Source organism: Chlamydotis macqueenii, chromosome 6 (genome assembly GCF_036417535.1).
Source record: "Chlamydotis macqueenii isolate bChlMac1 chromosome 6, bChlMac1.mat, whole genome shotgun sequence".
Taxonomy (NCBI): domain Eukaryota; kingdom Metazoa; phylum Chordata; class Aves; order Otidiformes; family Otididae; genus Chlamydotis; species Chlamydotis macqueenii.
Genome location: NC_141561.1, coordinates 30,378,742 through 30,406,449, shown reverse-complemented (window position 1 = coordinate 30,406,449; position 27,708 = coordinate 30,378,742). Strand labels below are relative to the sequence as shown.

Sequence of the window (27,708 nt, the reverse complement as noted above, 5' to 3'; positions counted from 1 at the left end):
TCATCACAGTCTGTGATATGTCTCTTATGATCTTCAGCATTTGTGTTCGGCTTATGGTGTCAGGAAGGTTGTCTACCCTTCCCTTTGGCTTTTTCTTTTGTATCACTATGTGCCTTTCCAGAAATATATGGGACACATTTGGCATGTGGAGACAGACCTGGGCTTCAAACATAGAAATCTACACGTATTTTTGAAATCGGGGTGAAAGGACTAAGGTGGAGTATTGGGGACCATGAAATTTGCATTTCTAGGCTAAGGCTATCATATGGCCTTGTCTCCCTCAACATGCCATATCCTCCTCCCAGATACTGTCAGGTCACCATTTGAAACTTGTAGCCATTTGTCAATAATTTCTAGATGTCTAGAAATCGCTAACTTTCTCATTGCCTGTGTACAACAGTTCCAGTGTATTCTGGATGAAGGTATCAGTCAAGCAGTACATGTGTTGGAGACCTGATGTCTGGCACACAGATCTGTCTGTCTTTGAAATTCCAGAAAAAACATGGTGACGTTATTCCATTTTGTTCCTAAAAAATTTATTTCAGAACAAAACCTTTTGGGATTTTTCCTCTATGTTTATATCTGCTTTTGTTGTTTCTGAACAAAGCAGTATATATATATTTTTTTCTTAATATTGACATATCCTACTGATTGCAAATTTTAGTTTTCATCTATCTTATCCCACATAAGTCGCTGCAGAAATCTGGAAAGCAAAAACAACTTATAGGTATCCTGGGTATCATAGCATATGTACATAATGGAAGCAAATTAGGAAAGTGTAAGCAACTTCTGATTTGGAATTTCCGAAGTCCTGGGTGCTTTACTTTGCAATTTGATTTGTTCTTTTCCTGAGGAATTTTTTTCATGAAACTTCTTAACTTTTTTATTTTCTAAATGGAAAGATAAACAAATGTATATTTTATACAGCAGTCAACAAAGGATATTGTTTGGTTTTGGCAGTAGAACTGTTGAGCTCTGCAGTACATTAATGTTCCCTAAATCAAATATTTACATAGTCCAACTAAAACAGGACTGTGTCTACAGAGTTGGTCATATGCTTTATTTCTTTTCTCTATATTGGCGAATATTCTTCCCAGGATAATCTTGTTTTTTTTATATATTGTCTCTACAACTAGAATGTTCCCATAACCTTTTTGTATTTAATCATAGTACTAGTCGGATGAAGCACAGTTTAGCTTTTTATTTCTGGTTTTTCTATTAATCAAAAATTTCTTAACAAAGACCATACAGATCAAAGAGAGAGTCTTCAGTAGATTCTGTAGTCTAAAACATAGTCTGCCTGGTCGAGTTCTTGTGTGTCAGTGCTCTCCACCCCACAGATGTTCTTCCTAACATCTTTTAAGAAGTTTCCAAACTGCAGTGTGTGGCGAGTTGCCTGATCCATCCTGTGGTCTTGGCCTCACTTTGTTGTTTCCAGATGCTTCTTGAGGCTTCCAGACCTTTCATAGCAAAGAAGGACCTAGGAGCCATATGACATTCCCATGCTTATATTTAAAGATGGTTAGAATACACTAGATATTTCCTTTTGCTATTTTTCCTGTAAGCAGTTGCCACAAGGAGATTATGCAATTCTGAGTAGGCAGAAAGATGATCCACATGATTGTGAAAGAAGAAGGGAGGTTTTTGTGAGAATATGAAGATGTAATCCACATGGTGGAAATGTTTGGCAGCTACCAACTTGAACATAAAGTGGACTGCAGTTTGTGGCCCGCTCTACACTAGTGTCTTTGCCAACTTTTATTGTTACGGAGCCAGCTCAGTTCATGCTTGTTGCAGCTTTATCAGTAAGTAGCATGCCTGTGCCCACAATTAGAAGATGAATAAAACTCCTTTTTCCAGGACTTTCTCTGCACATCCTTTTGATTTGGGGTGGTTATCACTTGAATGCCTGCAGTACGTAGAGAGCTATACTTGCTACTTCCCTGCCCGTGCGTACACATCAGCTGAAGGGATGAACTTCAGCAGACAGAGATTTTCTGGATAGTTTCTGGCAACAACAGCCTCTGGTTCAAGCAGTCCAGTTGACAGCGTGACCTGTCTGAACTTCCAGCATGAAGTTATTTGTGTTTACTAGGACTTCCAAAGCAGCTAGCTGTTGGATTGGGACCTAGCTTGTGGGCAAGCCTTGCCCAGTCATAGGATGGCAACATTGGACAAATGGTTAGATAAGCCTTTGGAAAGGGTCCTTGCGAAGTAGATAAGAAATTTAACTCCACTGCCCTCTAAATTATGATTGTGGCCTGAGTTGTCCAAGGCTAGACTTGCTGCTTGAAATGTGTTGTGGGCAAATGTGAAGCTGCAAAGAGTTGTGTGATAGGATGATGGACAGGACCAGAGTAATCTTACTAAGTAGAAGTACTGAAGTTGTGTGCTGAAGTCAGAAAGTGACCTTCCTTACACTGTGAAAGATGAGCTCATCTAGAAAGCATCCTCCAGAAAGTTTGATCCTGTGTGGATTTACCTGAAGCAAGTATCGAACTTTTGCAGTGCTGAAGCTGTCCAGCAGGCATCATGAATCAGAGCCCTGTTACTGTGCATTAACAGAACCCGAAATGAGTCATGGCTTATGTTAGTGTATGAGACAAAGAAATACAGTGGTTGAGGAGTGGGGTTAACATACTGCAGCAAAATAAGATTTTTGGTCGTAAATCTGAGCATTTAAGTGTTCTGAATCACCTCCTGATGTCTCCACTGATTGACACTCCATAAAGAGAATCTAGAAAGATTGTTCTTCAGCATCTGAATCAGCGATTAAGACAAGGTAGTGTGAATGCTCTCACCATGTAAGCCAGCCTAGTTCCCTTAAATGAATCTATCTTCATGAATTATTTTTTCACAATTATATTTCATGGTGCAATATAAAAGCCAGCAGTGCTTCACAATCAGAAATTAGCATGATGCCATGGTGATGCTGTAGATAAAGAACACCCTAATCAAGGATGTATTGCCACAGAAAGATGGCAAAGAAGGGTGCCAGCTAAACATTTGCAGTGCAATAACAAGTTTCTAATAGTAAATACATGCTGAATAGCTTGACACAGAAGCTCACAAAGCTGATCTGGAACAACTAGATTGGTTTTCACACTGATTCTCTTGTTTTTTCAGAGTACTACCATAGGCTTTTGTTACTTTTGCTAATTACATTTAACCAAATATTTTTATTTAGATACTACCTAGTAAAGCTTATCTAGCATTAAACCAAAATAGTAATTATGTTTAATCTAACTATTTATTTTCAGCTATATTACATGGGCATGAGAAAGTAAATCATCAACATGATTCCAATAGGAATATTTTGTTTAAAACACAGTGGGTATAAATGGATACTGGAGAAAATACAGCAATAGCAAACGCTGTGAAATTGAAGCATGGCATGCCAGAGTAATCTGTGGGTGTAACACCTCATCCATCAGCAGAGTTTCCTGAAGGAAGCATTTGGCTTCCCATATCCTTTGTTCAAGATTTTGTTACACAAGCTTCCTGGTCACATACATATGGAACAGCAAACTGAAATTATGCTGAGCAGCCACTAGAGCTTGAGCATATGACTATTTTAATGCATATGACTGAGATGTCAAAAACACCGATCATAACTTTGATGTAGCAAGGCCGTGCAACAGCCACGTTGAAGTAGTTGTGTACTCTGTGAATTTGTATAGGTGTTTTGTCAAGTCGCATGGCAGCAAAGAGAACATTTAAGAAAGAAGCATAAGGCCAAATTCTGTCATTTTAGTTAAACTAGTTCTCCTACTGTGACTGAGGGTTTGGTTCCAGGCTTACTGACTACCGGTTCTATGATTTGGTCTCTTGAAGTAATTATTTTCATTATTTGCATGGGCCAGGTAAGGAGAGGATGAATATTGCTTCATACAGATAAATTGTTGTATACTTGTAAGCACAGCACATATAGCATGTATTTGTATAAACATGCATTGGCACAAAGGTACCTTGTTGTCTAAAGGAGTATAATGAACCCATATGTTATTCACTTCTTTTATTTCCTTTCAGATCAATGCAATCCGATCAATTGTTCCAAACAAAAGCAATAATGAGATAGTTCTGGTGTTGCAGCAGTTTGATAACAATGTAGACAAGGCTGTTCAAGCTTTCATGGATGGTGAGTACAGTGTACCTTTTTCATAAAGGCATGAGGGATTCAATTGCATGCTAAAGTATTCATTGTCTATAGTGGCTCAAAATATATTCTGTTTTTCTGCTGAAATTCATATGATTGTGACACTTAAAGTTCTTTTTTTTTTTTTTTTTTTTTTTTTTTAATAATTGATCCTCCTGTCTGCATCTCTGCTTCTTCACAGTGTAAGTTTGATGTGGCTGTTTATCTGTTCTACCTGCCTTTACCATTTTTTGGAGCCATTCTTGTTGCAGACCTTCCTTATTCTGCATGAAAGTTAATGCTCTTTAAAGAAAATGTGTTAGAATATGATTCATTATTGAAGATTCATGTTGAAGATGTAGTAGCTAATAAGAACTTATGATAGTTCTGAAGCAGATAACCAGGCCCCTAGAACCCTGAACTTGATGCATACATTGACATTCAAACCTCAATCTGAAATTTGCAAATAGCCTTGACATTTATAATGATTGAACCAAGACTCCATTGAAAGTTCGAACCATTCTAACTCTGGATCTGAGTTTGTATATTACATCATGAGACCATCTCTAATGAAAGGTCACTTGTATTTAAATAAGACTTTTCTGATAAATATATAATGGTAAGTACTTTCAACTTTCCTCAAAGTCTGTAAGAAACCCTTTGCAGGAATAATAGTGTACCAAGGGCAAATCCTCTCAAAATCTTTGTAGCTTGGGGCTGCTTAAAAGAGACTAGAAGTGCAGCAGTCTCAAAAGCCATGTATATCTTAAAAATGCCTCATAGCACTGATTTAATCATCTCATCAAGTTGCTTATTTCATATCAGTTTTACTACAGAATAGTTTTGGGTTTGGTTTGGATTAATTTACTAAAATGTATCAACCAAAAAGCATCATGATGTACTAGGAATTACTTAACCAATACGCAAAAAGCAGATGCAAGCAAACTGGACTGTTTATAAATGCATCAAAATTCTTCCATCAGATCTATATGGTCCCTCTTGATTCAAGCATCTGGATAGACAGTCAGATTCTGGTACATGTATGGAAATTGGCATTTGCGCATACGCACAAAGAGAAAGGAAAATGTGATGCATCTAATTAATAATAATTTTGTTTTCTTGTAATATATGTCCTGGGGAAAGTAGTGGAGAGTTGCTCCATGATTATTCAGTAAATTCCTTTCATTCCATTTATTTTGTCTTGTTACCTTTGCTCACTTGTGGTCTATGAGTTGTTTCCAATGGCTTCTCAAAAGGGGAAGTGCTTTCATAGCCATGTGTCGTCGTCTGCTATGAGGAAGAAACAGGGCAAAATCAAGCCTTGCAAGAGTGCACAACATCTTGAAGAAAAGCAAGCTGTTGTAACCTGAGTTCACGTGATGTTTGTTTGAACTTCACCAGTTTATGATCATTGTGCCTTGAGTTCAGAAGTCTTTGCAAGTGAGCATTTGAAAACAGCTAATATTTGTTACTGTGTGAAAACAGTGTGAGAAAAGACGTGTCCATTCAGCTGCCAGTATGGACAGAATGAATCTAGCACTTTGAGTATCTTTTCACATGAATGACAAAAATTGAGAAGATTGAAATATCACAATTGCAGAGAACGCATTGCTGCATGCAGTGAAAAACATGGGATGGCCATGCTGAGTGAAAAGGGTGAGCACCTCCATTTAATGCTTCTCTCAGAGGTGCTGCATGCTGAATCAAGAAATGTTCAAATTAAGTTTCCTGAGATTGGCTCGTATCTTGCTTTGTATCTAGAGTAGCATATAGGTGATGTCTATATTACAGATTCACATATATATGTGAAATTTGAGTTAAATAAAATAGCAGTTCAAAGGTTTTATTTGCTGTGTTTACCTAATTAAGCATAGTCACAAGATCTGTTCAGCTGCTTTGTAGATGTCTTCAAGAAAATATACTGGTGAGTTCAAATGAGGGCTTTGGGATTTGCACAGTTAGTGCATTTCCAACAGGAGGAAACTGGAGTTAGTTGGGTGAATCCCTAAAATAACCCTCATGGTGCATAGTATTCACAGGGAAGCTGAGGAAAGCAAAGACAACACTAACCAACACAAAAAGTGTGTTGAACGATACTGTGAAAACAGTTAACAAAGCTGTCAAGTGAAAGCACGTATTTTCAGCAGCACAGAGTAAAATGAGTAGCAAATGTCTGGGTTTGTTTCTTCATGCTGAAATGTGATGTCTGTCAAAAGATAGCATACCTTTAGGAGAGGGGATTGTATTTGTATGTGCATAAGTATGTCTATGTATAACTAAATATAGATTTATATATAGTTATACACATAATAGAAGTTTTCGTAGCCTTCTTACTGCAGTTTCATGTCATCTAGAAAGCAAAAGATGGCTTTGATAGTTTCTATACACCTTATTTCACAATTTAAAAAATTAGGCCTAGCACTCCTAGCAAGACACATAATCTCTTCTTATGCACATGATAGACTCAGCAGGTAATGTTGAATCTGGATTATTGCAATAGAAAAATAATTTTGATCCCATCTTTGGCTGAATACAAGTTGATGACTCATGATGTTCTGAAAACTGCATTACTTAATACTGATATCGTCAAGAGCTCACTGAAATGAGTGAGAAGAATAGCTGAATATGAAACCCATTTGGAAAAGATAACAAATGAATATTTACTAGAATTATGCAATGATGGTAAAACTATTCTTAAATTCAAGCAGAAGACCTTTAACCTGGTTGTGATTGAAAGGATTATTGTGGCAGACTACTGCCATAGTAGTTTGGATGACGATTCAGGCTACGTGCTTGCCTTGAGCATCTGTTTTCAGCTTTGGGGTCCAGAAGAACAAAAAAATGATGTTAACTAGATGCAGAAGAGTTTTCTTCTAATGTGGCAGCTGGCACTGGTCTGACCAATGCTCTGCTTGCTTTGTTCCATAAATTTATCAAACCAACTCATTAGGACTGGCAGACCAAATTTCAAGTATACAGAATTGTAATCATTTTCCATATACATATTAACCTTTTTTTTTTTTTTTTCCTGCTAAGTCTTAGGTTTACTATGTTTGTGTGATGCAGAATTTCTGCAGAAGTCCACAAAATTCCTCTTTTGGATGTTTTTATGTTCTTATGTCTTCTGAATATGACAGATAACACATAGGAAGTATGTGATAAAAATGCAAAAGACTTGAAAATTTTCAAAAGCTCCGGAATCAGGGTGGACTATCTAGTTTACCCACAATTTATACTAGAGTGCTGAGATGCTTCCCTTTTCAGGCAAGAGATTTGAGTGTTGGTTTTTCTGGGGCTTATGCTAGTGCTTTAAGTTAGGCACCCGCTTAATTCACTTGTGGAATGAAGGCCATAAAAAGCAGCAGTGCCGAGTAGCCTGTCCACTGTACGTAGTGTAATTAAATAAAACAGGTAACTAAAAAGGAGAAAGACAGCAGTACCCATTTTGTTCTTCCTGCATAACAGAATTCACAAGAACAAATGGAAATGCTGCCCAGCTAGGAGACTAGAAACTATTCTTTAACACTGTTATTCTTTTGCATAGATGAACTTTTGTTGAAATGTTTTCTCTTTCTTTTCTTTAGGCAGCGCAACTCAGGTTCTAAAGGAATGGAATATGACAGGGAAAAAGAAGGTAAGAACTTACTCTTGAGAATCAAAGCATTCAGGCCATTTATCAGCAGTCTGTAGTTGAATGTAGCACCTTTATTTTGGCCAGTGCTTTGTCTGCCTTTGCTAACATAGGTGACTTCATTCACACCTGTAGTCAGAATATTTGAAAGCAAACGTGTATTATTTTTAATCCTGTTCATCTGTTGCTGTCTCTCTAGCCCAGTGTTCCAAGGTAATTTCTGGGACAGAAATTCTGTGTGTGGGAGCCTAACCCTGTACAAGTACAGAACGAATCCCAAAACAGCCCATGAGCAGAAACACTTATAATAAACAGTTGCATCCTGGATAGTCACAGCCACTTATAGTGATAGAGTTATTGCTGCCAGATGTAAAAATAACTTATGCATAGGAGTCATCCATTAGGAGTTGTGCATTAGTGACACTATCAGGTCAGATACTTCAAGTACATATTTGGGATACTATCTGCATGCTTATATATCTCCAAGGCTGCCCTGTGAGTCATGGAGGCTCCTCTTTATGGTTGAGAGCTACGTAGCAGTGGCCAGCCTATGGCCTCTGTGATCACTTTCTACCTGATGAGAGTGATGCCTTAACGATTTGTCCTTGTTACTGCATGGATGCCTCCGGATGGTTAGAAACAGCTTGTCCTAAGTGACTGCAAACATTTTGAGCAGCATCTTAGCAGAGGCTCTGTTACCATTTTGCAATGCAAGTATTTTCTGTGGAAGGAAGGGGAAAACCAGTTTGGGGCTTTAGATTTTATTTGAAACGATTTATATATTGAGCTGAACAGAAGCAATGATGTATAGCACAGTATGGCCTGTAAATTGCATTACACTAATGTCATTTGTATGGCATTTTAAGAGCATGGACAATTTACTGATTATATTTTGAGTTTATATGAGTTTCACTGAGTGATGTCTCTGTTTTTGCAATATTTCTCCATTTAGAACAACAGGAGAAAAAGGAGCAAATCTAAACAGCACCAAGGCAATAAAGATCCTAAAAACAAGAACGGTGGACCTGAGAAGGCAGCTCAAGAGTCCCAGGGAGTATATGACTGTCATCTGAATGGATGCTCTAAGGACAACTCTTGCAGTGGTTCTGCCAATCAGAAACTGGAAGCCACTTCTCTTGAGAACAAAGGCTCAGGGTTTGTAGAGTCAGCACTGGTCTGTCCAGAAATCACAGGTCAGTCACAAGACACCTTTTTAACTGGCAATAGGCAGGTCCCTGTTTACATAAAGATCATTATATTTTTATTGCCATGAAGGAGAAGATAATAAAAAAGAAGCTAGAGAGAAGTGTTTGCACATAGCTATTAAAGTCAGGCAAGTAGATCGATATCTGGGCACAATTCAGCTTGCAATATGTTTCCTTGCAAAATGTCTTTTTTTCTAGAGATAAAAGGATCAATCTATAATTAGAGGCCCAGCTGATACAGAATAGTGCAGATATAAATACAGAAGAATGTAGGGTTATGTCGTAGTTCAGCCCTGATAGGGACCAGACTACGCAGTCTCTCTCTCGCTCCCCTCACCCTCCAAGAGAATAGGAGGAGGCGATATAAGGAAAACAGCTCGAGGCTTGAGATAAGGACGGGGAGAAATCCTTAAAGTTACCGTTACGGGCAAAACAGACTCGACTTGGGGAAAACTATTCATTTATTTCTAAAATTAGCAGGAGAATGAGACAGGGAACAAGATAACCTCCCCCCCACCCCTCCCTCTTCCCGGGCTTAACATTATCTATACTACCTCCCCTCCTGAGAGGCACTGGGGGGGGAAGGGAATGGGGGTCGCGGTCAGTTCATCACGCGTTGTTTTATGCCGCTGTGTCATCGTCGGGGGAAGAACTCCTCGCATTCCTCCTCTGCTCCAGCGTGGGGTCCCTCCCACGGGCCACAGTCCCTCATGAAACTGCTGCGGCGTGGGTCATCTCTTCCACGGGGTGCAGTCCCTCCAGAACAGCTGTCCCAGCGGGCCCTCCACAGGCCACAGCCTCCTTCAGGCCTCCACCTGCTCCGGCGTGGGGTCCTCCACAGGCTGCAGGTGGATCTCTGCTCCTCCGTGGACCTCCATGGGCTGCAGGGGGACAACCCGCTCCACCATGGTCTTCACCATGAGTTGCAGAGGAATCTTGGCCAGGAGCCGCGTTACTCCTCCCCCTCCTTCTTCACTGACCTTGGCATCTGCAGCCGTTCCTCACAACAGGCTGGCAGACACCTCTCAGGATCCTTTTTACATCTTATTCACTTCTCATCTCCTCTCCACTTCTTGCAGCCAGGCCGGGCCGAGTCAGGCCCAGTCGGCTGCCAGGCGAGAGGCCAGAGGGTGAGGCCTGCAAGGCCCACGAGGCTTGCGTCTCCCCCTCTCTGCCCCCCGCTCAGCTGCTTCACATCTTCTCCCTCTTTTTTTTTTTCTCTTTTCCCCTTCTTAAATACCTTATCACAGAGGCGTTATCACAGGACATTTTGCTACCAATTGGCTCGGCCTTGGCCAGCAGCAGGTCCGCCCTAGGCCCGGCCGAGTCCACTGAACAAAGGGGAGCGACTTCTAGCAGTTTCCTACAGAAGCTGCCACCTTAGGCCCCCCTCACTAACAAAACCAGAACAGGTTAGAAAATGGCTTGAGTGTAAAATGGTGACAGAAGTGATAAACTCCCTGATCTGGAGCAAAGTCATCTGAGCAGTATGAGCTTGTGGCGTATTACAGAATTTCTTTATTGCCTCGTCCAGACCAGTCCGTATTTTCTTTTTCCCATCTTCCCTGAATAGGTTGCAATAGATCTCCACTGTCTTTGCCTAAGAGGGAAGGGAGGACCTTTGTGATGAGGGAAGGCAGTCTGATAGCCTTTTAGTACATGCACATTTCTGCTATAGTCTCGGTACTGATTCTGAAACTCTAAGGGACAGTAACACAGAAAGCTCTTCCCCACTGGGTTGTAGTAGGTACAGACTTATGATTATATGAACATCAATGAAAGCAAACCTTCTCCTCTGGGGGAGAAGCTCTGTGAAACCTTTGGTATTCAAGTGCTCTTTCAAAAAGCTCTTATTCAATTGCTGTCAGTACTGGTAATGGTTTTTCAGCTTTTCTCATTTCAAAATTATGACAGCCCTAGATTGTTGTTGCTGTTAGTATTTTATTCCTGTGTCTTAACCAGTATACAAGACCACGTTAAGAGAACTTTCCTTGAAATACCTTTTTCTGTGGTTGCAAATACAACTCTCAGACTTCATTTTAAAGGAGTGTGCCAAATGAAATTAATTCTCTGCTGCTTCCAGATGACTTTGTTGGTGCCAACCTCTGATCAATTAAATGAAAACTCTGTAGCACATAGTAGCCAAATAAACAAACTACTTATCAAGAAATGTTGTCCTAAGAATTTGGTGCCTCACAAAGGATCAGAGATACTCTTCTTGCTCTTGCTAAAAGCTCTCCTTTACTTTGGATAGAATATGCCATAAGCCAGAAAATTCTGCATTTCCATGACACTGAAAGCATGTGTTTTACACATATCCCCGGTTGCAAAAACGGGGAGAGAGGGAGAAAATAAAAAGGTGGAAAAGAAAGGAAAGGAAATGGAGAGAAAGGAAAACCTGAAACTTTAATAGTCAAATTTCCCTTGCATAGTAAAATAAGTTCAGAGCAATTTGTTTAATACAGAGAAGGAAAGAGTTTCTTCTTCACTTTCAGTTGCATTAGAACCCTTGTTTTTGCAGCCAGTATATTAGCCGCTTTCTTAAGGTCAAAAGCCACCTATGTATGTATTGTTAAATTTGTGCTGAAGTGTATGGAACTAAATAGAAGAGAAGGGTGATCAGAATCCCCCAGGAGCCAGCAGCTGCACCCTTGCAGTTTCTGAGCAAGTCCCATGAACTGTTCTAAAGCAGTTTGAAATCCTGAAGTGAGTCCAAAGTGCACCTGTTTCGAATTGCTCCCTCTTGTGTTGTAATCTCCTTTGTTTTGTCCTTATCTGTCTGTCTGTTTTGTTTCCTTCCCTATCAAATTAATGTTACTGTAGTAATTTCACCATCACCTTCAGACACTTCACAGCTTAGCAGGATCATTGTCAGGTGTCTGCTGACAGTGCCTTATGCTTTCCTCCCCATGAGGAACATGAGGTTGAAGCTTTGCTTATACCAACTCACAGTCTGTGAGATAAGGTCTTTCAGAGCCATAAAATCCTGGCTGGCTGGAAGGGACTTCAGGGACCAGAGCGGGAGTATGCAGTGTAGCTGGTATTTCTCCATAATGTGCTAGAAGATGGTAGGGGAGAACATGTAGCTATTACCTTTAGTTCAAGTCTGCTTATTTCCAGACATTATTCCATCTCTCTTTTTCTGAGAAGCCTTTAGTTGTTGCTTTTTTATGTGATGATTTTCCACAGGGAATCAAGACCTGCTAGAGAAAATGAAGCATAGAATTCAAGGCCCTGGAAAGCCAAATCGCCTCATCATGGAGGGATTTAGGGAGTGCTTCACTTACTTGATTCAGTTCAGGGGCTCTCCCTTTCAATATCCTGAAGGAGAAAAGGCCCTCAATAAACCAGATTACTTAAAAATGATGACCAGAACAAACCCTCCAACTCTCCTTAGGAGTCCTTGGCTACACAAGATCTGAAGGACCTACAGCTACCCTTTCTGTGCATGCCCATGTAAAGAAGTGGCGTGAATGCACTGAAAAGATATTTAATGCTGCCTTGCCGTGCTATTGCTGTTGCAGGGACTTGGGTAAAACCAGATACAAGTCAGATACTGATCTCTTTCCTACTTTTTAAAGTATATGCCATAAGCCAGAAAATTCTGCGTTTCCATGACACTAAAAGCATGTGTTTTACACGTATCCCCTGTTGCAAAAACAGGGGGAGAGAGGGATAAAATAAAAAGGTGGAAAAGAAAGGAAGGAAATGTAGGGTGATTTTTAGTAAATCCTTCAAACTTCCTGTTTATATCTCAAGGGAGGTATTTTTCTTCTTTCAGCCAAAGAATCCATTGAGGTTCGCTTTATTTAAAAGGTTTTGAATGACAAACTGTAATGAAAAGATAAATACTCATTTTGACGATGGCAGCTCAGCAGGTTTCAAAGCAAGTTTATTTGGGCTGCTGCCGTTACTGGCAGGTCTGGTAATACTTGATGGTTAATACAGCGGAGATCACACATTAGATTAGTGCTGAAGTTCCAATCCACCACATAGTGAACCCTACAACATTTTACTTGTTGCTACTGTATTACCCAACCCTTTGACTTCTCTTTCAAGTGTTTGAGAGAGACTTTGTCCCTCGATTTTGTTGTATGTGTTTCTTAGCTGGCCCGAGTCTTCAGAGATTTGATGCAGACTTTCTCAATCTATTTTTAATTGTGTTGATTGTCCTCAACCAAATCTGGAAGTTCGGTTGCCACATACCAAGGTATTGTTTGCTAGGCTATGTTGGTCATCTTGCTGCTGTGTTTCAATGTAGCTCGCATGTCATTTTCAAAGAAACAGTGTCAAAGTATATTGCAGACAAAAGATTTTAGAGTATAACCATTGTTCTAGATTACTTTCTTTAGGCAAAAAGCTGTTAGTTTGTCATTTGTCTTGACAAGTATACCAAAGCTGCTAATTAAATGCAGTAAATAACAATTTTGCACTTCAACAACAAATTTCAAAAGATCTAATCTTGGAAACAGAACCCAATAGCCCTGGCATTTCTCTATAGCTTAGCTGATAGACTGCTTGTTTCTAACTGTCTGTTGGAGTTATTTAGCAAGGCCAGCCTCAACTGACATTAGAAAGAACATTCTTTATAAATCAAAGCTATCTGCATTAGTGAGATGCAGTCAGGGTTGCATGAGGTTAATGGCGGTTATCTCAGAACAGAGTTCCTGGCTATGTATGAGACTGGTATCTGCATTGAACCTTTGATATATTCAGAGTGCTGCATACCTAGTGTTTCTTTCTAGGTAAGGAAGGAGGACACTCCTTGTTCCTCTGGCATTATGTGGAAATACAGCCAGCTATTATGTGGAAATATACCGAGATGTCCTAGTGCACAGCCAGGGCACAAAGAAATCACTAGTTGATATCCTGAGCTGTCTGGGTGGTATCTTTCAGTCCCAGCAGTGTTAATCCCACTCCATGGGCTATAATCCAGCTGTTAATCTGACAAGCCCCTTTTCTCCAGACACTACATAATACCAGTTCAATAAAGTGATGCATAAAGAGCATCTTCAGAACAAACTATAATTCATTCATCAAAGTGAGTACAAAGATTATAAAACTGAGTTAACACAGCAAATAATTTTCTATGCATGTTTCCTTAACTAAAATTCACTGTAGCAGTAATAGCTAGCCTTACCTGTCAGTTTTTGTAGCCATTCTTTGGCTGCTTGTCCCTCTGTCATGGTGCTGGTGTCTTGAATCCCTTTGGAGTCTTGAAAAGAGTAAACCAGGTCATCTTGTGGCAGCCAAAGAGGCTCAGACATTGTTATGGTATCCCTCTGAAGCTGTTGAACCCAGGGGCCCAATCTTTGACATTGTTTCATTTCTTTCTTGATCCTGCTTAGTAGCTGCTTTTGATAGAAATCTGTAGTCGGGCAAGGTAAGTAGTTCAGGTAGGAATGTTTAATCAGTGCTTTAAAAATGCTGATTAAATTACGAACATTTTTTGTGTGTGAGATCTCTCTCTCTCTCTCTCAATGTTAAAGTCCCATGCTTTCCATAGCAGACTTCCTCTCTAGTTCTGTTCTCTAATATTTGGGCAAAGAATGCAACTGGTAGTATGCTTTCTGTGTTATGAGGTATTTCCGCATGTCAGCATGGAAGGGTTGATTTTTAAAAACAGATTTTTGGGTTTAGACTGTTGAAACATAGATGTGTTCAGATTAATGTTTAATAACCAAAACCATTTTGTTTCTGTCACTGATTTCCAAGGTTCTATAGAATGTGTGCCAGTGAAGAAAAAAAAAAACAAACCTTGATTTTTCCAGTGTATAAACATAAAGTCATTCAGACTCAACAATAAGGCTTCATATCTTTCTTAATCTTATAACTCCCTGTTTTGTACCTTTGTGTTTTCTTGCAGACAAGGAACGAGAACACCAGAGAGTATCTGTGGAATTAAACCCAAGGACTATGAATGGAGTAGAACAGCATGAGTCTCTTCAGTCATCAGTTCAACACCAGTGTAACCTAGGCAGGCCAAAGTCAAAATCTTCCTCAGTTAAATCATCCAATGCTACAACCCAGCTTGAAACAAAGACAGATGATTCAGTCAAAAAAAGAGGTAAACTGAATCTCTGCTTGCTGTGTGCTGAGATGGTCAGACAGCTGAAAATAAAAAGCACATACATGAAGAAGAGATGTGTTGGAAAGTGAGAGAGGAATCATGTTCCACATAACAAAAATGAGTAGAACAATTTGTAGTGTATTTAACATTATATTAAATTAAATTTAAAATAAATAATTTTAATAGTGCTGGTTTAACATTTTATTGATTTGGGGAATTAATTTGAGAAAACATGTTTATAAACTGAAGAGCACCACAGAACAACTATGGACAAGTCAGATTTATGGACTTCACTAGCATAAACACTTCATCCTAATCTGGGCAAATAACATGTCGAACTATTCCTGCTCCCTCATTCAGAAAAGCCAAAACCACCTTTCTGACTTTTGTGCAATTTTTGTGTTCTATTTTAGGGCCAAACATTGAAAAATCAGTAAAAGACTTGCAGCGTTGCACTGTTTCTCTGACCAGATATCGTATGATGATTAAAGAGGAAGTGGATAATTCAGTGAAGAAGATCAAAGCTGCTTTTGCAGAATTGCACAGCTGGTAGGTAAATCAGCCTGGGAGATCCATCAGTGCCACTTGAGAAAAGAGGGGCTAATCAGGCCACTGGCATTGGTGGGGAGGGGTCACTTGCACCCTGTTTGTTTGCAGCATTTGGTTTCATCAAAAAAATACTTGGTGCCATTAAGTAGCTCCTCACCAACCAGGAAGTAACATATGCATAAGTGTGTGTTTACATACATAAAGATAAAGGGGAACAAAACTACAGTTCTTTGACAAACAACTATATTGTGGGGGTTTTTTCCCCCGTAAGTTATCCATCTTGACCTAATTCTTTTGTATCAAGTTTAGTGGCAGCATATCTGAGTAAATGAAAGCTTTTCCAAAAATCCTGTCTATGAGGTTTTCTGAAGTCTCTTTTACCTTCTTTAAATCTCTTCTTTCTATACTGCTGCTTTGATCCTATCTTCTTTGGCAGCCAGTCCTTTACTGTCTCATCATTTCCCATCATCTTTGCTTCTTATCCCACTTTTTTTTTCTTTCCTTCTTAATTTCTTCTAACTTTCCCATCCACCACTTCATTTCCAGTTCTCATCTCTAGTTCATTCTTTTTCCTCATTCTTTTATCTCTTCCTTTTTTCTAATTTTTTTCCATTATAATTTTAGTTATTCTTGATCTTCAGCATGTGTCCCTACATCCTTTGAAAATTTGTAGCAGACGTAATTGCTACAGTAGCAAGTTGTGTATTTGCTATATACTTGTAATAGAAAAATATTTTCTGGTTTGAGTTTTACTCAGCCTTTTGTTAAGCATAGATGTTGTATAAAACGTTTATTATACAGTGTTGCAATAAACAGAAGAAATCGTATTAAAATGTACAAGATTTGGTTACAAGCCACAGAAGACAAAAACCTTTCACTCTTAATTCATCCACAATATTTGTCAGTATTTTTGTGAGCATATATTATAGAAGTTCTGTAGTTTTGGCAGACACTTGTTAACTCTGGATTCAGTGGTGTATTCATTGTCTTCAGTGATGTATCTTAAGTTACTTCAGTGCCACTGGGGCTCTGCTTTGGTATGGGCAGAAAGTCCAAGCACTACTGAGCTGACTGTGGGAGATTCTGTTGCACTGAGCCGCTGGTGTACCTTCCTGTCTAGCAGGGAGAGCTTTGTTTCTGTCTCTGTACTCCAATGAGCATGGACTGTGATCACCAGTTGTACTAAACTGCGTATTGTTGGTGGGAGTGCTCGGGAGCCAGTATAGTGATGTTTGCTTATGAACCAAAATGCAGTTAATTGTATTGCTGGTATGTAAAAATTAAGTAAATTTCATCAACCCCTTGCACTTCTTTTTGGTAGTTCTCAGAGGTGTTTTAATATGATTTTAGAAAACTTAGAAAATATTTGTGGTTTCTGCTAAGAAAGCTCTGACTTTTTCTCTGAGTAAACTCATAGTTGGGTCTCATCTGCTGTGTAGTTCTCCCTCAATTTTTTTTTTTATAACTGTTAAAAATAAATAATGTCACTTGGATGTCTAATCTTGTTTGCAGGCAGTTACAGTCAATTCAGTCGCTTTAAGTGATAGTCGCTCTGGTCACGGAACAGGCTTAGAACTCCATAATGATCTAAGAATGCAGGAAGAGGCACTATATTAGTAAATTCAGACCTTAATTTCTTTATTTTTCCTATATTCATGTTTTAGCTTGAAAAGCACTACAGTGTATTGCCTAATGCTAAAATATGTTACTTAATAGGTGAGTTTAATATACAAAAATTAGAAAAGACAAAATTACCTCAAAAGAGAATGTAAATCCATGTGGACTAAAATGATGAAAAGTAGCCTGGAAAACTTTTGGATAGGCTTCATTTAATTTTACCTCCAACCAGCTTCAGTGCCTAAATTATTGGAGTGGAGTCTGCCAGAAGCTCTAGAAAGTAACGGATCTGTGTTCTGAATATTCAGGCCTCAAAGCAGTCCCATGCATGTAGCATAATGTTGTAACAAGGACAGTATAACGTCAGAATGTGTTTATGGAAGTGTCAACGTGGGCTACGTTGCTTTTGGCAACTTGTAAGCCTAATATTTAGGTTTTTCTTCAAATGAATTAAGGGAAAATTTGGTTTAAATAACAAAATGCATGACTTAACACCTTCTTTGCTAAAATTAAAAACAGTTTTGGTATGTTTCATATGACCTTGTGGCTTAAACTCTGAATAAGATGGGAAGAGCTGTCTTTAGAGTCTCATTTACAAAAACTTGCTGCCAACTGCTGTAGATTCACTGGAGTTGAGTAGAATTCACCAGAACCAGTGATACATACAGTTTCAGACCTCATACACAATCATATTCCTGGGCTGAACAGTTGAGTGGGTGTTATTTATGTGGCAGTTTCCTTGCTTCAAAGTTGAACAAAGCATCACTAGTGGTAGCAGGAGGATAAGGTAAATTATGTGACCACTCAACCTTTTGCATATTTATCACCCTCCTTGGACACCGGAATTTCACTGTGGCACAGTCAACTTGACTGTCAAGGGAATATGAAGCAATTCAGCTGAACTATTGCTCCCAGAATACTATGGAGTAAGCAAAAGCAAGGGCATGACAATGAGATCTGGTCTGCTTTGTGGTAGTGATTCTAAAGCTTTTGGCAACAACTTCTCCTAGTTGCTGCTGGAGTATGGACTGGTTGAGATGTACAACAGATAAACATACAACAGCAACAAAGTGCTGTCTGTGGTGAGAACTGCAGGGAATACTTGAATGGGCTCAATACCGTAACCTAGATGGGAGTTTAACTGGTTCCTGTTACGTATAGCTGTCACCACCTAAGGGGTTTTCGTGAAGCTAAATGAAGTCAGAAGCTTTAATCTTGCATTGCAACTGAATGCTGAAACACATACTAGTTTCTGTTGTCTCTCTTGGGTTTGTTTTTCTTCATTTGGCAGTAGGATAAACCCTTTTAATGTCCTTTTTTCATTTACTATCAAGGTCAGAATCAAAACTGCATTTCAAGAGCCAGTAATCTTTTGGACTTCCTAATAATCTTTTTTTTTTTCTTTTAATCTTGTCACGATTTTACCAATCACAGAAAGGATGAAGAAGTGCAAAGATAACATCACATATCTTCCTCCTACCTCCAGATAACACATGAAACCATTATTATGGAGATAAATGAAAAGCATCTGTGGCCCAAGATGTTCTGAAAGCTTCAGCAGAAAGATTCAGAAGAACTTTTCCTTTTAGCAGCAGAAAGTGTTGAGTGATAGTTGCCAGTGGAAGTCCATGTCTCTGTCTGGCTCACTGTTTCACAGCTTGACCTAACTGACGAAGGGAAGTTACTCCTCAACTATGCTGCTATTTAAAAAGCCATCTATCTAGCAAAACAGTGCATATCACCCTCCCACAATCTAAAAAAGGAGTGGTATGGAGCAGGTGTGCTGTGAACACCTGTAAATGCTTGGGAAAATCAAAATGCAGGGCTTGCTTCTGGATTTAACTTTTTAATGAAATGGGGCCAAAACACAATCCCATGGAGATGTTTATTTAAAAACGCTGCAGCAAGCTCACTTTCTTAAAGAGCCTCACGGGGGTTCCTGCCAACTGGAGTAATTCTCTGCATACTCGAAACAAGTGACATTGACTTGCTGTTACACAGTGCTTTTCAGGCTAGAAGACACCAGAGCATTTTACAGGCCATGGGCTGCACCAGGCAAGGCACTCTGCCCCACCGTGTGAGAAGTCTTTTGCAGTCTTATGTGGATTGTGCTTCTGCTGTGATCAGGCACTCTTGTCACCCCTGCTCTTGCAGGCTTTCTGTGGCATTGCTTTTCCCAAGGCTACGAGAGCACTGGACAGAGGAAGCTGAAGGGCACTGTTTCCCCAACTCACACGTGCCTCTGAAAGTATGAGGAAGATCCTTCTAACACTGCTCCCTGAGCCAGTATTTCTCCTCATTGCATCCAGCTTTGCTGTATGGTTTTCAGGAATACCTTTCTGTGAGTGAGAATGTAAACTGTTCCACTTATCGCTTGGGTGTAAAACATGTCCGAGCATAGCAGTGTCTCACAGTAGTCTAGGGCAAGGAAAAGAAGAACAGGAAATAGTACCTAAGTTTCAGGGGAAGGTCAGAAAAGCTAGATGAACTCCCTTCTCACTAGAGCACGCTTGAGACATTTGTTGCTGAGGTTAAAACCCATATGCTATAATTGTGTTCTCACTTTTCCACCAAGAGACTGAATAATTATCTTGGGGATAAAAACAGAGCCCCAGGAAATCTGAACGAAATGTGTAGAGCACAAAAGGAGCCACAGTTCCCCACAGCACATCTTGCCAGAAAATAATTTTCATATTGGGCATCCACACAGTCATATGGAGAACTAAAAGGAAACATCTGCTACTTGCCCATACAGTCTGCTTCCAATCACAAATGGAAAATAATCTGTAGAAAATAGTAAGGGCCATGTTTAATTACACTGCATGCAAAACTGGACCAAAGACACTCTTTGTGTCTTGAAGACATTGGTATGTCCAATGCTTCATAACAACTAGAAAGCATGTGCTGTATGTTTGGGGAAGATTAAGCAGTTTTTCTATTGTTTTCTAAGTTAAAATCAGAGCAAAGGAGTGGCTGAACGGAGGAAGTCATTTAAAAGAAAATAAATGTGTCTGTACTAACTTAGTGCTGGGTGATGAGCAATGCTGCCAGTCCTCACAGTTGCAGAGCAGTGAGTGAACACAGTCATCCCCTTTCTGGAACATCTACCTGGCAAACTGTAAGGATGATGGTTTTCTGTTGCCCATAGCCCAGACCCAGTGACACCAGATGAAGAGCTGCCTGTTTGTGTTAGCGATGTGGTAGTTTAGAGCATGGGTGGATGGCTGGAAAGGCCAGGACTGGTATCGCTTTACACTGAAGAGTTCCTGTGTTGTTTCTCTCTGTGTTTCCTGGCAGTCCTCATTAGCTTTCTGTCTGTATCTGTCTGCCAGCTGACCTTTGGTAGTCCTTATGCCTCTGAAGTACAGATTTTCAAATCCTCTTGCAGTTTGTTTGATACTTGTTTGCCCATCAGTCACATGATCTCATCCATAATCTTGCAGTGCAAAGAAGGAAAAAAAGGTGTCTCAAGCATTTAGGTTTCCTTGGGCCCAGCTGGGTTTTCAGGTAACTTCAAAGACCAGTCCTTTTACTGAGGCCCCTGGACCCTGCCCTGACTGCCTGGGCGATCTGGGAGAACCTGATCCAACAGTTCTGGCCTCAAGCTGGCTGCGTGCCTGCAGAGCTGCAGCACCAGGAGAGGGGTTTGTGCTTGCTCTCTTCTCACAACCTCCAGCAGTTTGGGATTACCCTTGCTGTGTATTAGTGAAGAGCTCCTGAAATGGAGGGGGAGTGGGGATTAGGTTTCAATGAGATAGATAATGTGAAGGAAAATGTGTACCTGAAATAAGGCATAATACTTAAAGACAAATGCTGAGTTTATCGGGACTATCGCATGGATTTGCATGTAGTCTCAGCTCAGATATAGCAGAGGCAGTGACAGTACTAACAACCCTCCAACTTCTTGTCAGCAGATTAACCAGCACAGTTTTTAAGGAGCTACAGGGGTCTATTCCAAAGCCTGCTGACAGAGCAAAGTCACTGGAGAACGGTGTGTTGCATTTTTTTTTTAAGCCTAAGCTGTCAAATTCCAGCAGTGTCCCACAACTGACTCCCTTCCTCATGAAAAAAGGACTTGAATTGTACCTTGGTGTTCCAGCATCTCACCTGCTGACCCAGTCTCCAGAGGATGCACATGAATAAATAGCTTGTTCCCCCTCCCAGGTGAAGAGCCCTGCTGCAGTCGTTCAGAATTCCACAGCTGACTGTGTCTTCGTCAGTCTCCAAAACAACATTCATTCTCAAACTATGCACAAAGCTAGTTCAGGGGCAAGTGAAGCTTATTAAACATCTCAAGGAGAAAATTTGCATTTTTGGGTGTTTAACGGGGTTTTGAAAGGACTCATTTGAATTATGTTCTTAACAGTAACCTCTGTGCCATGCAGCGGTGCCTTACCTTGGTGAGTTGTGTCAGCATGTTTGCCTCCATGTCAGCTTGGTCTTTTTATTTCCCATCTCTTCAGGCACAATAGGTTTATCATAATGTCTACAAGCGGCAGAAAGAAAGAGAAGATTCTGGTCATCTGGAACCCTTGTGATTCTCATTAGTAAAGCTATAAATCAGCCAGCCTGGCAATCTCAAGCAACTTTTCTGAAGAGGCACTAATAAGTTTAATCATTTTAGTGGGATTTTGAGGTATTGCAGCTGACTGAAAGTATATTTTCTTTTTCACTGTGCAAGCACTAAATTTCATGCAGTAAACTAGCAGAAGATTAATTTGTTTCCACTAATGTCAGAACAAATTTGGAATTTGTTCTAAGTATGAAACTGTGAAATGAGGCAGCTGTCAGCATAATTTACCCCTATCATTGCTGTGCCGGCAACTAATTGCAGTTTGGCATTTGCAGCTCTTTTGCTGTTGTGTCCTAGTGTGAATTCTACCAGCCTGCTTAAGTCCAAGGCACTGTTCATTTCACCAGGAATAGGACACTTGCGCTCTTGCCTTCAGAATTGCTTCGGCAAAATGAATTCTACAGAGCTGCTCTCTCTCTGCTGCATCTCGTATCTCTGCAGCACAAGCACTGGCTGTGTTCTGGCCCCATTTGCATGTCTGCTACATTAAGCCTCTGCCTTGCTGTGTTCTTTCAACAAAATTGTCTCCTTCCTGAACCCCACCTAAAAATTTTGTCTGGATATTAAAATCACACAGTGCTGAATCCTGTGCTCCAAATTGCCAACATTCATCTGTGGTGAACAATGATACAATGCTGATAGCTAGAGTTTGGTACCCCAGGCCCAGACCCTGAAAAAGTGAGGAGTAAGAGAAGAACAAAATCAGTCCTTTCAGAAGAGAGGTGTGGCAAAGGGATACAGAATAGAAAGAGGTAGTAGTGTTACTCTGGTTTGGCTCCAGCATCAGTCATGGAGTATAAGACTCACTTGCTTCAGGTCTGTGCTCGAGCCTGGTCAATGGAGAGGGGATGCAAGTCCCAATATTTGCTCTAGTGAGTGTTATAAATGTATCCTAAAAAACTGAACACCTGTAGCAGAACTGACAAATACTACTACAGCAAGGGAACCCATGGACTGATGATTAGGGCATGAATTCAGGTACATTCAGAGAGGAAGGTGGAGGTGCCAAGTTGTATGTTTGTCACAGAAGTCTCAAATGGTGTGTGGAATATACTCAAGTGCTGATGTTGGAGGGAAGGCGAAGGGATGGCTGAAGCCTGATAAAATGTTAGTGCTAGAGTAATCCAGCCGAAAAAATTGACAAGGGTATAACGTCTCCAGAACCTCAGGTAAAGAAGCATGTTTATGATTTTAACTGTGGTTCCTAACACGTATAGAAAACCCAAGAGAAATAGCCTAACTAGAGAGGAAAGAATTAGCGAAATGTTTTCCCCAAGGTTTCTTTAGGTCTGAAATGGTTTCTATTCCTTGCTCTGCTAGAGCTCAGATCTGGTGATATCTGAGTGTGTGGGTCCTCTAGCACCCAGCCTTTCCTTCTCCACAGCACACCAATGGCTGCAGGCTGTGCACTGGAGTGTAGCAGCTTGATACAACATTTTCATATCAAGTGGATGTTAAGAAGCATTGAAAGAAAATGCATTCCCAGGAGGTATCACTGATCTGAGCTTTGAGCAGTTCTCAATAATGTGGTCTGATCATGATCATCCTATTGAGGCTGACTAGGGCAGTATTCCAGAAAATATATTAAAACCAGTTAAACTTCTCATGAGTTAAGAAGCTGTTCAGCTTAAGTGTCTCTCTGAGCTTCGTGTGAAAACAGTGGGATCTTAGCAGGAACAAGAGACAAGGTTTGATCCATTGATTTTTTTCCATAGTGTTCTTGTCCTTTCTTCTTCTATATCTGTTAACATTTAGTTTTTGTTTTGTATTTGTTTTGTCTTTTGTGGTTTTTTTTCCAGTCTGGTTTTCTAGCTTTTTCTCTGTCATTTTTATTTATTTATAACTTTGCCAAGATTTTGATGAAGGAGGAGTTGGTCGGTTTTGCACTGAAGTGTTCTATGTGACTAGAAAGGAATCAAATTGATTCCTACTCCATTTCCTTAATAACTGACCTTTATGCAAACTAAGAAGAAACATGGCATTTCCTAGCACTGATTGGCCTATGACATTCCTAAAGAAATGTTAACTTCCCCAGTTGTTCCATGACATATGGTAGTTCATGATTTCCAAGCTGAGAAATGTGGCTGTACACTTCTCAGACGAGAATTAGTACGTTCCTTTCCTTTTGTCAAGAGAGAGTGCCCGTGTCCTCAGCTGGTGTAAGATAGTACAGCTGCATTGTCTTCAGAGAAGGGCAACCCCATGAAAATCTGTACGTTAAAGAAACTTGGTTTATTACATTAACAAGTCTCATATTGACAAAGGCACCGAACACTTTTTCTCTTCTTTTATTCTTTAGTTTTTCCAGTGTTAGTTTGTAGGTACTCAGCTGTTCAAATCCATCAAATTCATCAGAGTCCTGGCCTCTACTGCTACAGCATCCAAACACTTTCTAAAATGTTCATCAAAGACCATACTAAAACATTAAGAGCAGAAAACTGACTATAAAATATGATAAATATAGGACTGCTATGGCCTTGTTCTCATTCTGGTATTAAAAGTGTTTTTATTTGGCATCAAAATAAAACGTTAGGGGCCAAACAGTTTACCAAGGATCTGTTGTTGAAATGGGGAGAGGACGGTCATGGAATGAACTGGGCCAAAACACAGTTCTGATGAGCTCTGCTGGTGTGAGCTTGTTGCTTGAATGTTTTTTTTCCGGCCAACTGTTTAGTACATTAGGGAGGCACTTTTGTAACAGAGGCAGCAAAAGTGAAAATGTGCAGACTTTTTAGGGGAAAGTACTGAAGACCATTAAAATATCTTTTTTTTTTTTTTTTTTTTTTTTTTTGGGGGGCGGTGCACGGAGGTAGAATCAGGTGAGAAATTACAAGACCCATTTCAGCCACCTGCTGTGAAAGCCAAGGACGTTTATTATACTATGCGGTTACAAAAGCTAATTGAAAATAGATTAATTCTGAAAAGCTATCACTATTTAGATTAGCAAGCTGGAATCATCACTTGCCTATTTGGAGTCCAAGCTTAGTGCTTATGTCTGGAGAGTATTGAGAGCCAATTGGAACAAGTGTGTCCTTTCATTGTAAGTGTACGCCTCTTAACTGATTTGCTCAACCGTAAAAAAACCCTGCTGTTTTATTTCCACTGGTGTTTAGGTCACACTAAATTGATCTGGCAGGCTAAAACAGTATTTTTAGTCTTGTTGATATGTATGAAACAGAAAAATGTGTTACACTGCAATTTTATTGTCTTGCTGCATCCTTTGCCATCAGCCAAGCTGCTTCTGTCCCTCGTGCTGGCTGTTGGAAGGCAGTGTAAAGGTAGTAGTCTCTCCTCCTCTAAAGGTGGCGTGGCTGATTGGTAAAACCGGAGAGTAGGACTCTGCAGAACTTGTGTTGCAAACCTCCTGTATGAGCTTGGTTTATTTTGGGGAAGATTTTAAGAAAGACTGCATGGCACTTGAACACATTCTAGCTGGTGAATTTCTGGTTGAGTCAGCTGTATATCTGCCGTGTGTCCTCCACGCTGTCTGCTCCATAATCTTTCCGTGTTGTGGTTGACAACCCATCAGTCCTCCTCTGCTCTCTAAGTCTTCCATCTTTGCTGCCCACTGAACTCTGTAGGATCCTTTCTTTCTTGCTAAGGGCATTCCAGACAAATGTTTTGTTCTTGAGTTTTCTATAATGTCTTCCTTCTGATGGAAGCTAGTTCACCTATAACTCAATGTCTTCACGGTGTACAAAAGCTTATGTTTAAGGATAATTACTGAAAGAGTTGAGAACTCCACTCTTCTCTTGAGTGCGTACCTGGATTTACTTCTGGTGTTTGACGTACTTTTGGGGATTTCCTCCTAGCTGCTTGAGTTTACTCACTTATGCAAACATAAGCATTCATGTTGGTGGTGTTTATTAAACATGAACATGACTAAGAATAGTCTAGTGAGGGGAGAATGGAGTGGCACCCCAGAGCACTATCTACTGCAGAATATTCTGCAGTGGTGGTCTTTCACTGTACAATGTGGCTGTGTTGATGATGGGAACAATTTACCAGACCCACTGTCTGCTCTCAGTAGGCTCACCTGATCAGCTTGCACTTTGACAGCTTAAAAGCACTGTCAGGGATTGTGCACCAGAGATTTGTGAAAGGAGAAGCACAGGAGGCCTTTGGGAAGGTCAGGTAAAAGCAGAACCACACTTTCCCAGTCCCAGAGAGAATGGGGAGCAAGGAAGCTGACCTCTGTTATGGAGATACATTAATGCTTGTTTACATCACAAACCACTTTCTTGTTTACACTGACGTATTTTGCAAGAATATCTCTGTTTAAGGAAGAGAAGGACCTCCTTCCACACTGCTTTAATTCTGTTTTATTCTTAATGTTGCACTGAGAGCTAGGCTGTATTAACCTAGGTAGCAGCAATGGTGTATCTGCCTTAATTAGGAAAGAGACTGTTTAGTCATGAGGACTGCTGTGCCCAGGCAGTGCTGAAGAGGTAATCAGTGACTTCCACGTCTGTGCAGACACACAGACAGGCCAGTGAGATGTTTGTGTAAATCAGCATATGCGGATTATCATTGATTTTTTTTTTTTTATCAGTTTGCCTAGCTGTTTCTTCAGCTTCCATTTTTTAAGTCTTATTAATTTCAGAACTGCCCATAACTAAAGTCTGAAATCTTTGTGTAGTTATAGCTTTTGATTTCGATGGAGTTCTCGCATGGATTAAATTGTGGTGTTTTTTCTTTCTTTTTTCTTTTTTAGCATTGTAGACAAAGAAGTGTCATTAATGGCAGAAATTGATAAAGTTAAAGAAGAAGCCAGTAAGTAAAAAAAATACACAGGGAACTTTTGGAATAGTCATGGAAACATTTATTTTGTTTGGCAAAAAATTACACAGTACATAAAACTGGTTAGCAGCATTCCAGCATCATTCATTGTATATGTATACAATCAAATGAGTCTTTGATGTTCCAGGATAGTTTCTTTGTAGTTTCTACGTATAAGGATTGTGCATCAAAATTTTAATATTATTAAATTAAGGCAAAGCAGAAGTTCATTTGAAGTTAAATTTAAATTATTTATTCCTTCTGCTTACTTACCAGAGCCGTTTGACTACTCTTCTTTTTTTTTTTTTTTTTTTTTTTTCCTTTCTTCTTTCTATGGTTTGTCATTTACTTCATTTCCCTTTCTTAATGGAAATGTAAACTGCTTGCTTATATTACATTTATGAGTTAGAATACTGGAAATTACATGTGGAATAGGTTATTGTGTGGCCTTGCATAGCTTTAAGGGATAGTGATCAGGCTTATGAATTAGAACAATTAAAAAATAAAAAAACAGATGTTTACTGGAATCTGTTTTCTTAACAATCTGTGGACTTGATCTGATTCCAGGCTTTCCTGTTGTCCCTGGTTTTTGCATAGGTAAGGTATATATATTCTGGTTTGGGAAAAAAAGAAAAGCAAGATGAGCCGTGTATCATCATATGACAATATCTATCTTATACCCTGTCTGAGATACGGTATTCATGGCCCAGTAATCAAGGAGATGGTTTCAGTAGAGAGCACTAAGTAAGACACTGAGGAGTAACTGAAGTATTGTTAGAATGATACTTTGCCTGGCAGAGGAAAATATCACTGCTATGTATGCATACAATCCTTTTATTGATTTGTGAATTTAATGTCCTTCCAAGGAGGGTCACAAACACAACGTTCTTGAATGCTTCATTTGCATTTAGAACTCTCAGTTCACAAATGTATGCTAGTTCATTTTTCATTAAAAAAAAAAAAATCTAAATCCTCTGTTGCTAGCTAAGTCTCTGCAAGACTGCAAGTTGTATATGTGCGGAAACTAAAAGGTATGAGTTTTTACAAAAAAGATTGGCATTAGTCTGTGTTTGGAATTTTGTATGCTACCTTTTCTAGCACTAACATAAAATAGATGTGGATTTGGAGTTCTGTATTATTCTGGGGAGG

General features: G+C 39.7%; 1 protein-coding gene across 2 annotated transcripts in view; it reads left to right on the top strand.

Moving 5' to 3' along the window:
- The window catches only part of SPATS2L (spermatogenesis associated serine rich 2 like), an 82,350-nt gene that overhangs the window by 45,998 nt on the left and 8,644 nt on the right, over window positions 1-27,708 (top strand). For both annotated transcript variants that reach the window (XM_086751460.1, XM_086751461.1), the window contains 6 exons: window positions 4,030-4,138; window positions 7,720-7,769; window positions 8,719-8,959; window positions 14,838-15,038; window positions 15,455-15,590; window positions 26,495-26,553. In XM_086751460.1, coding sequence (XP_086607586.1) covers window positions 4,030-4,138; window positions 7,720-7,769; window positions 8,719-8,959; window positions 14,838-15,038; window positions 15,455-15,590; window positions 26,495-26,553 — 796 coding nt within the window. The remainder of the gene's footprint in view (window positions 1-4,029; window positions 4,139-7,719; window positions 7,770-8,718; window positions 8,960-14,837; window positions 15,039-15,454; window positions 15,591-26,494; window positions 26,554-27,708) is intronic.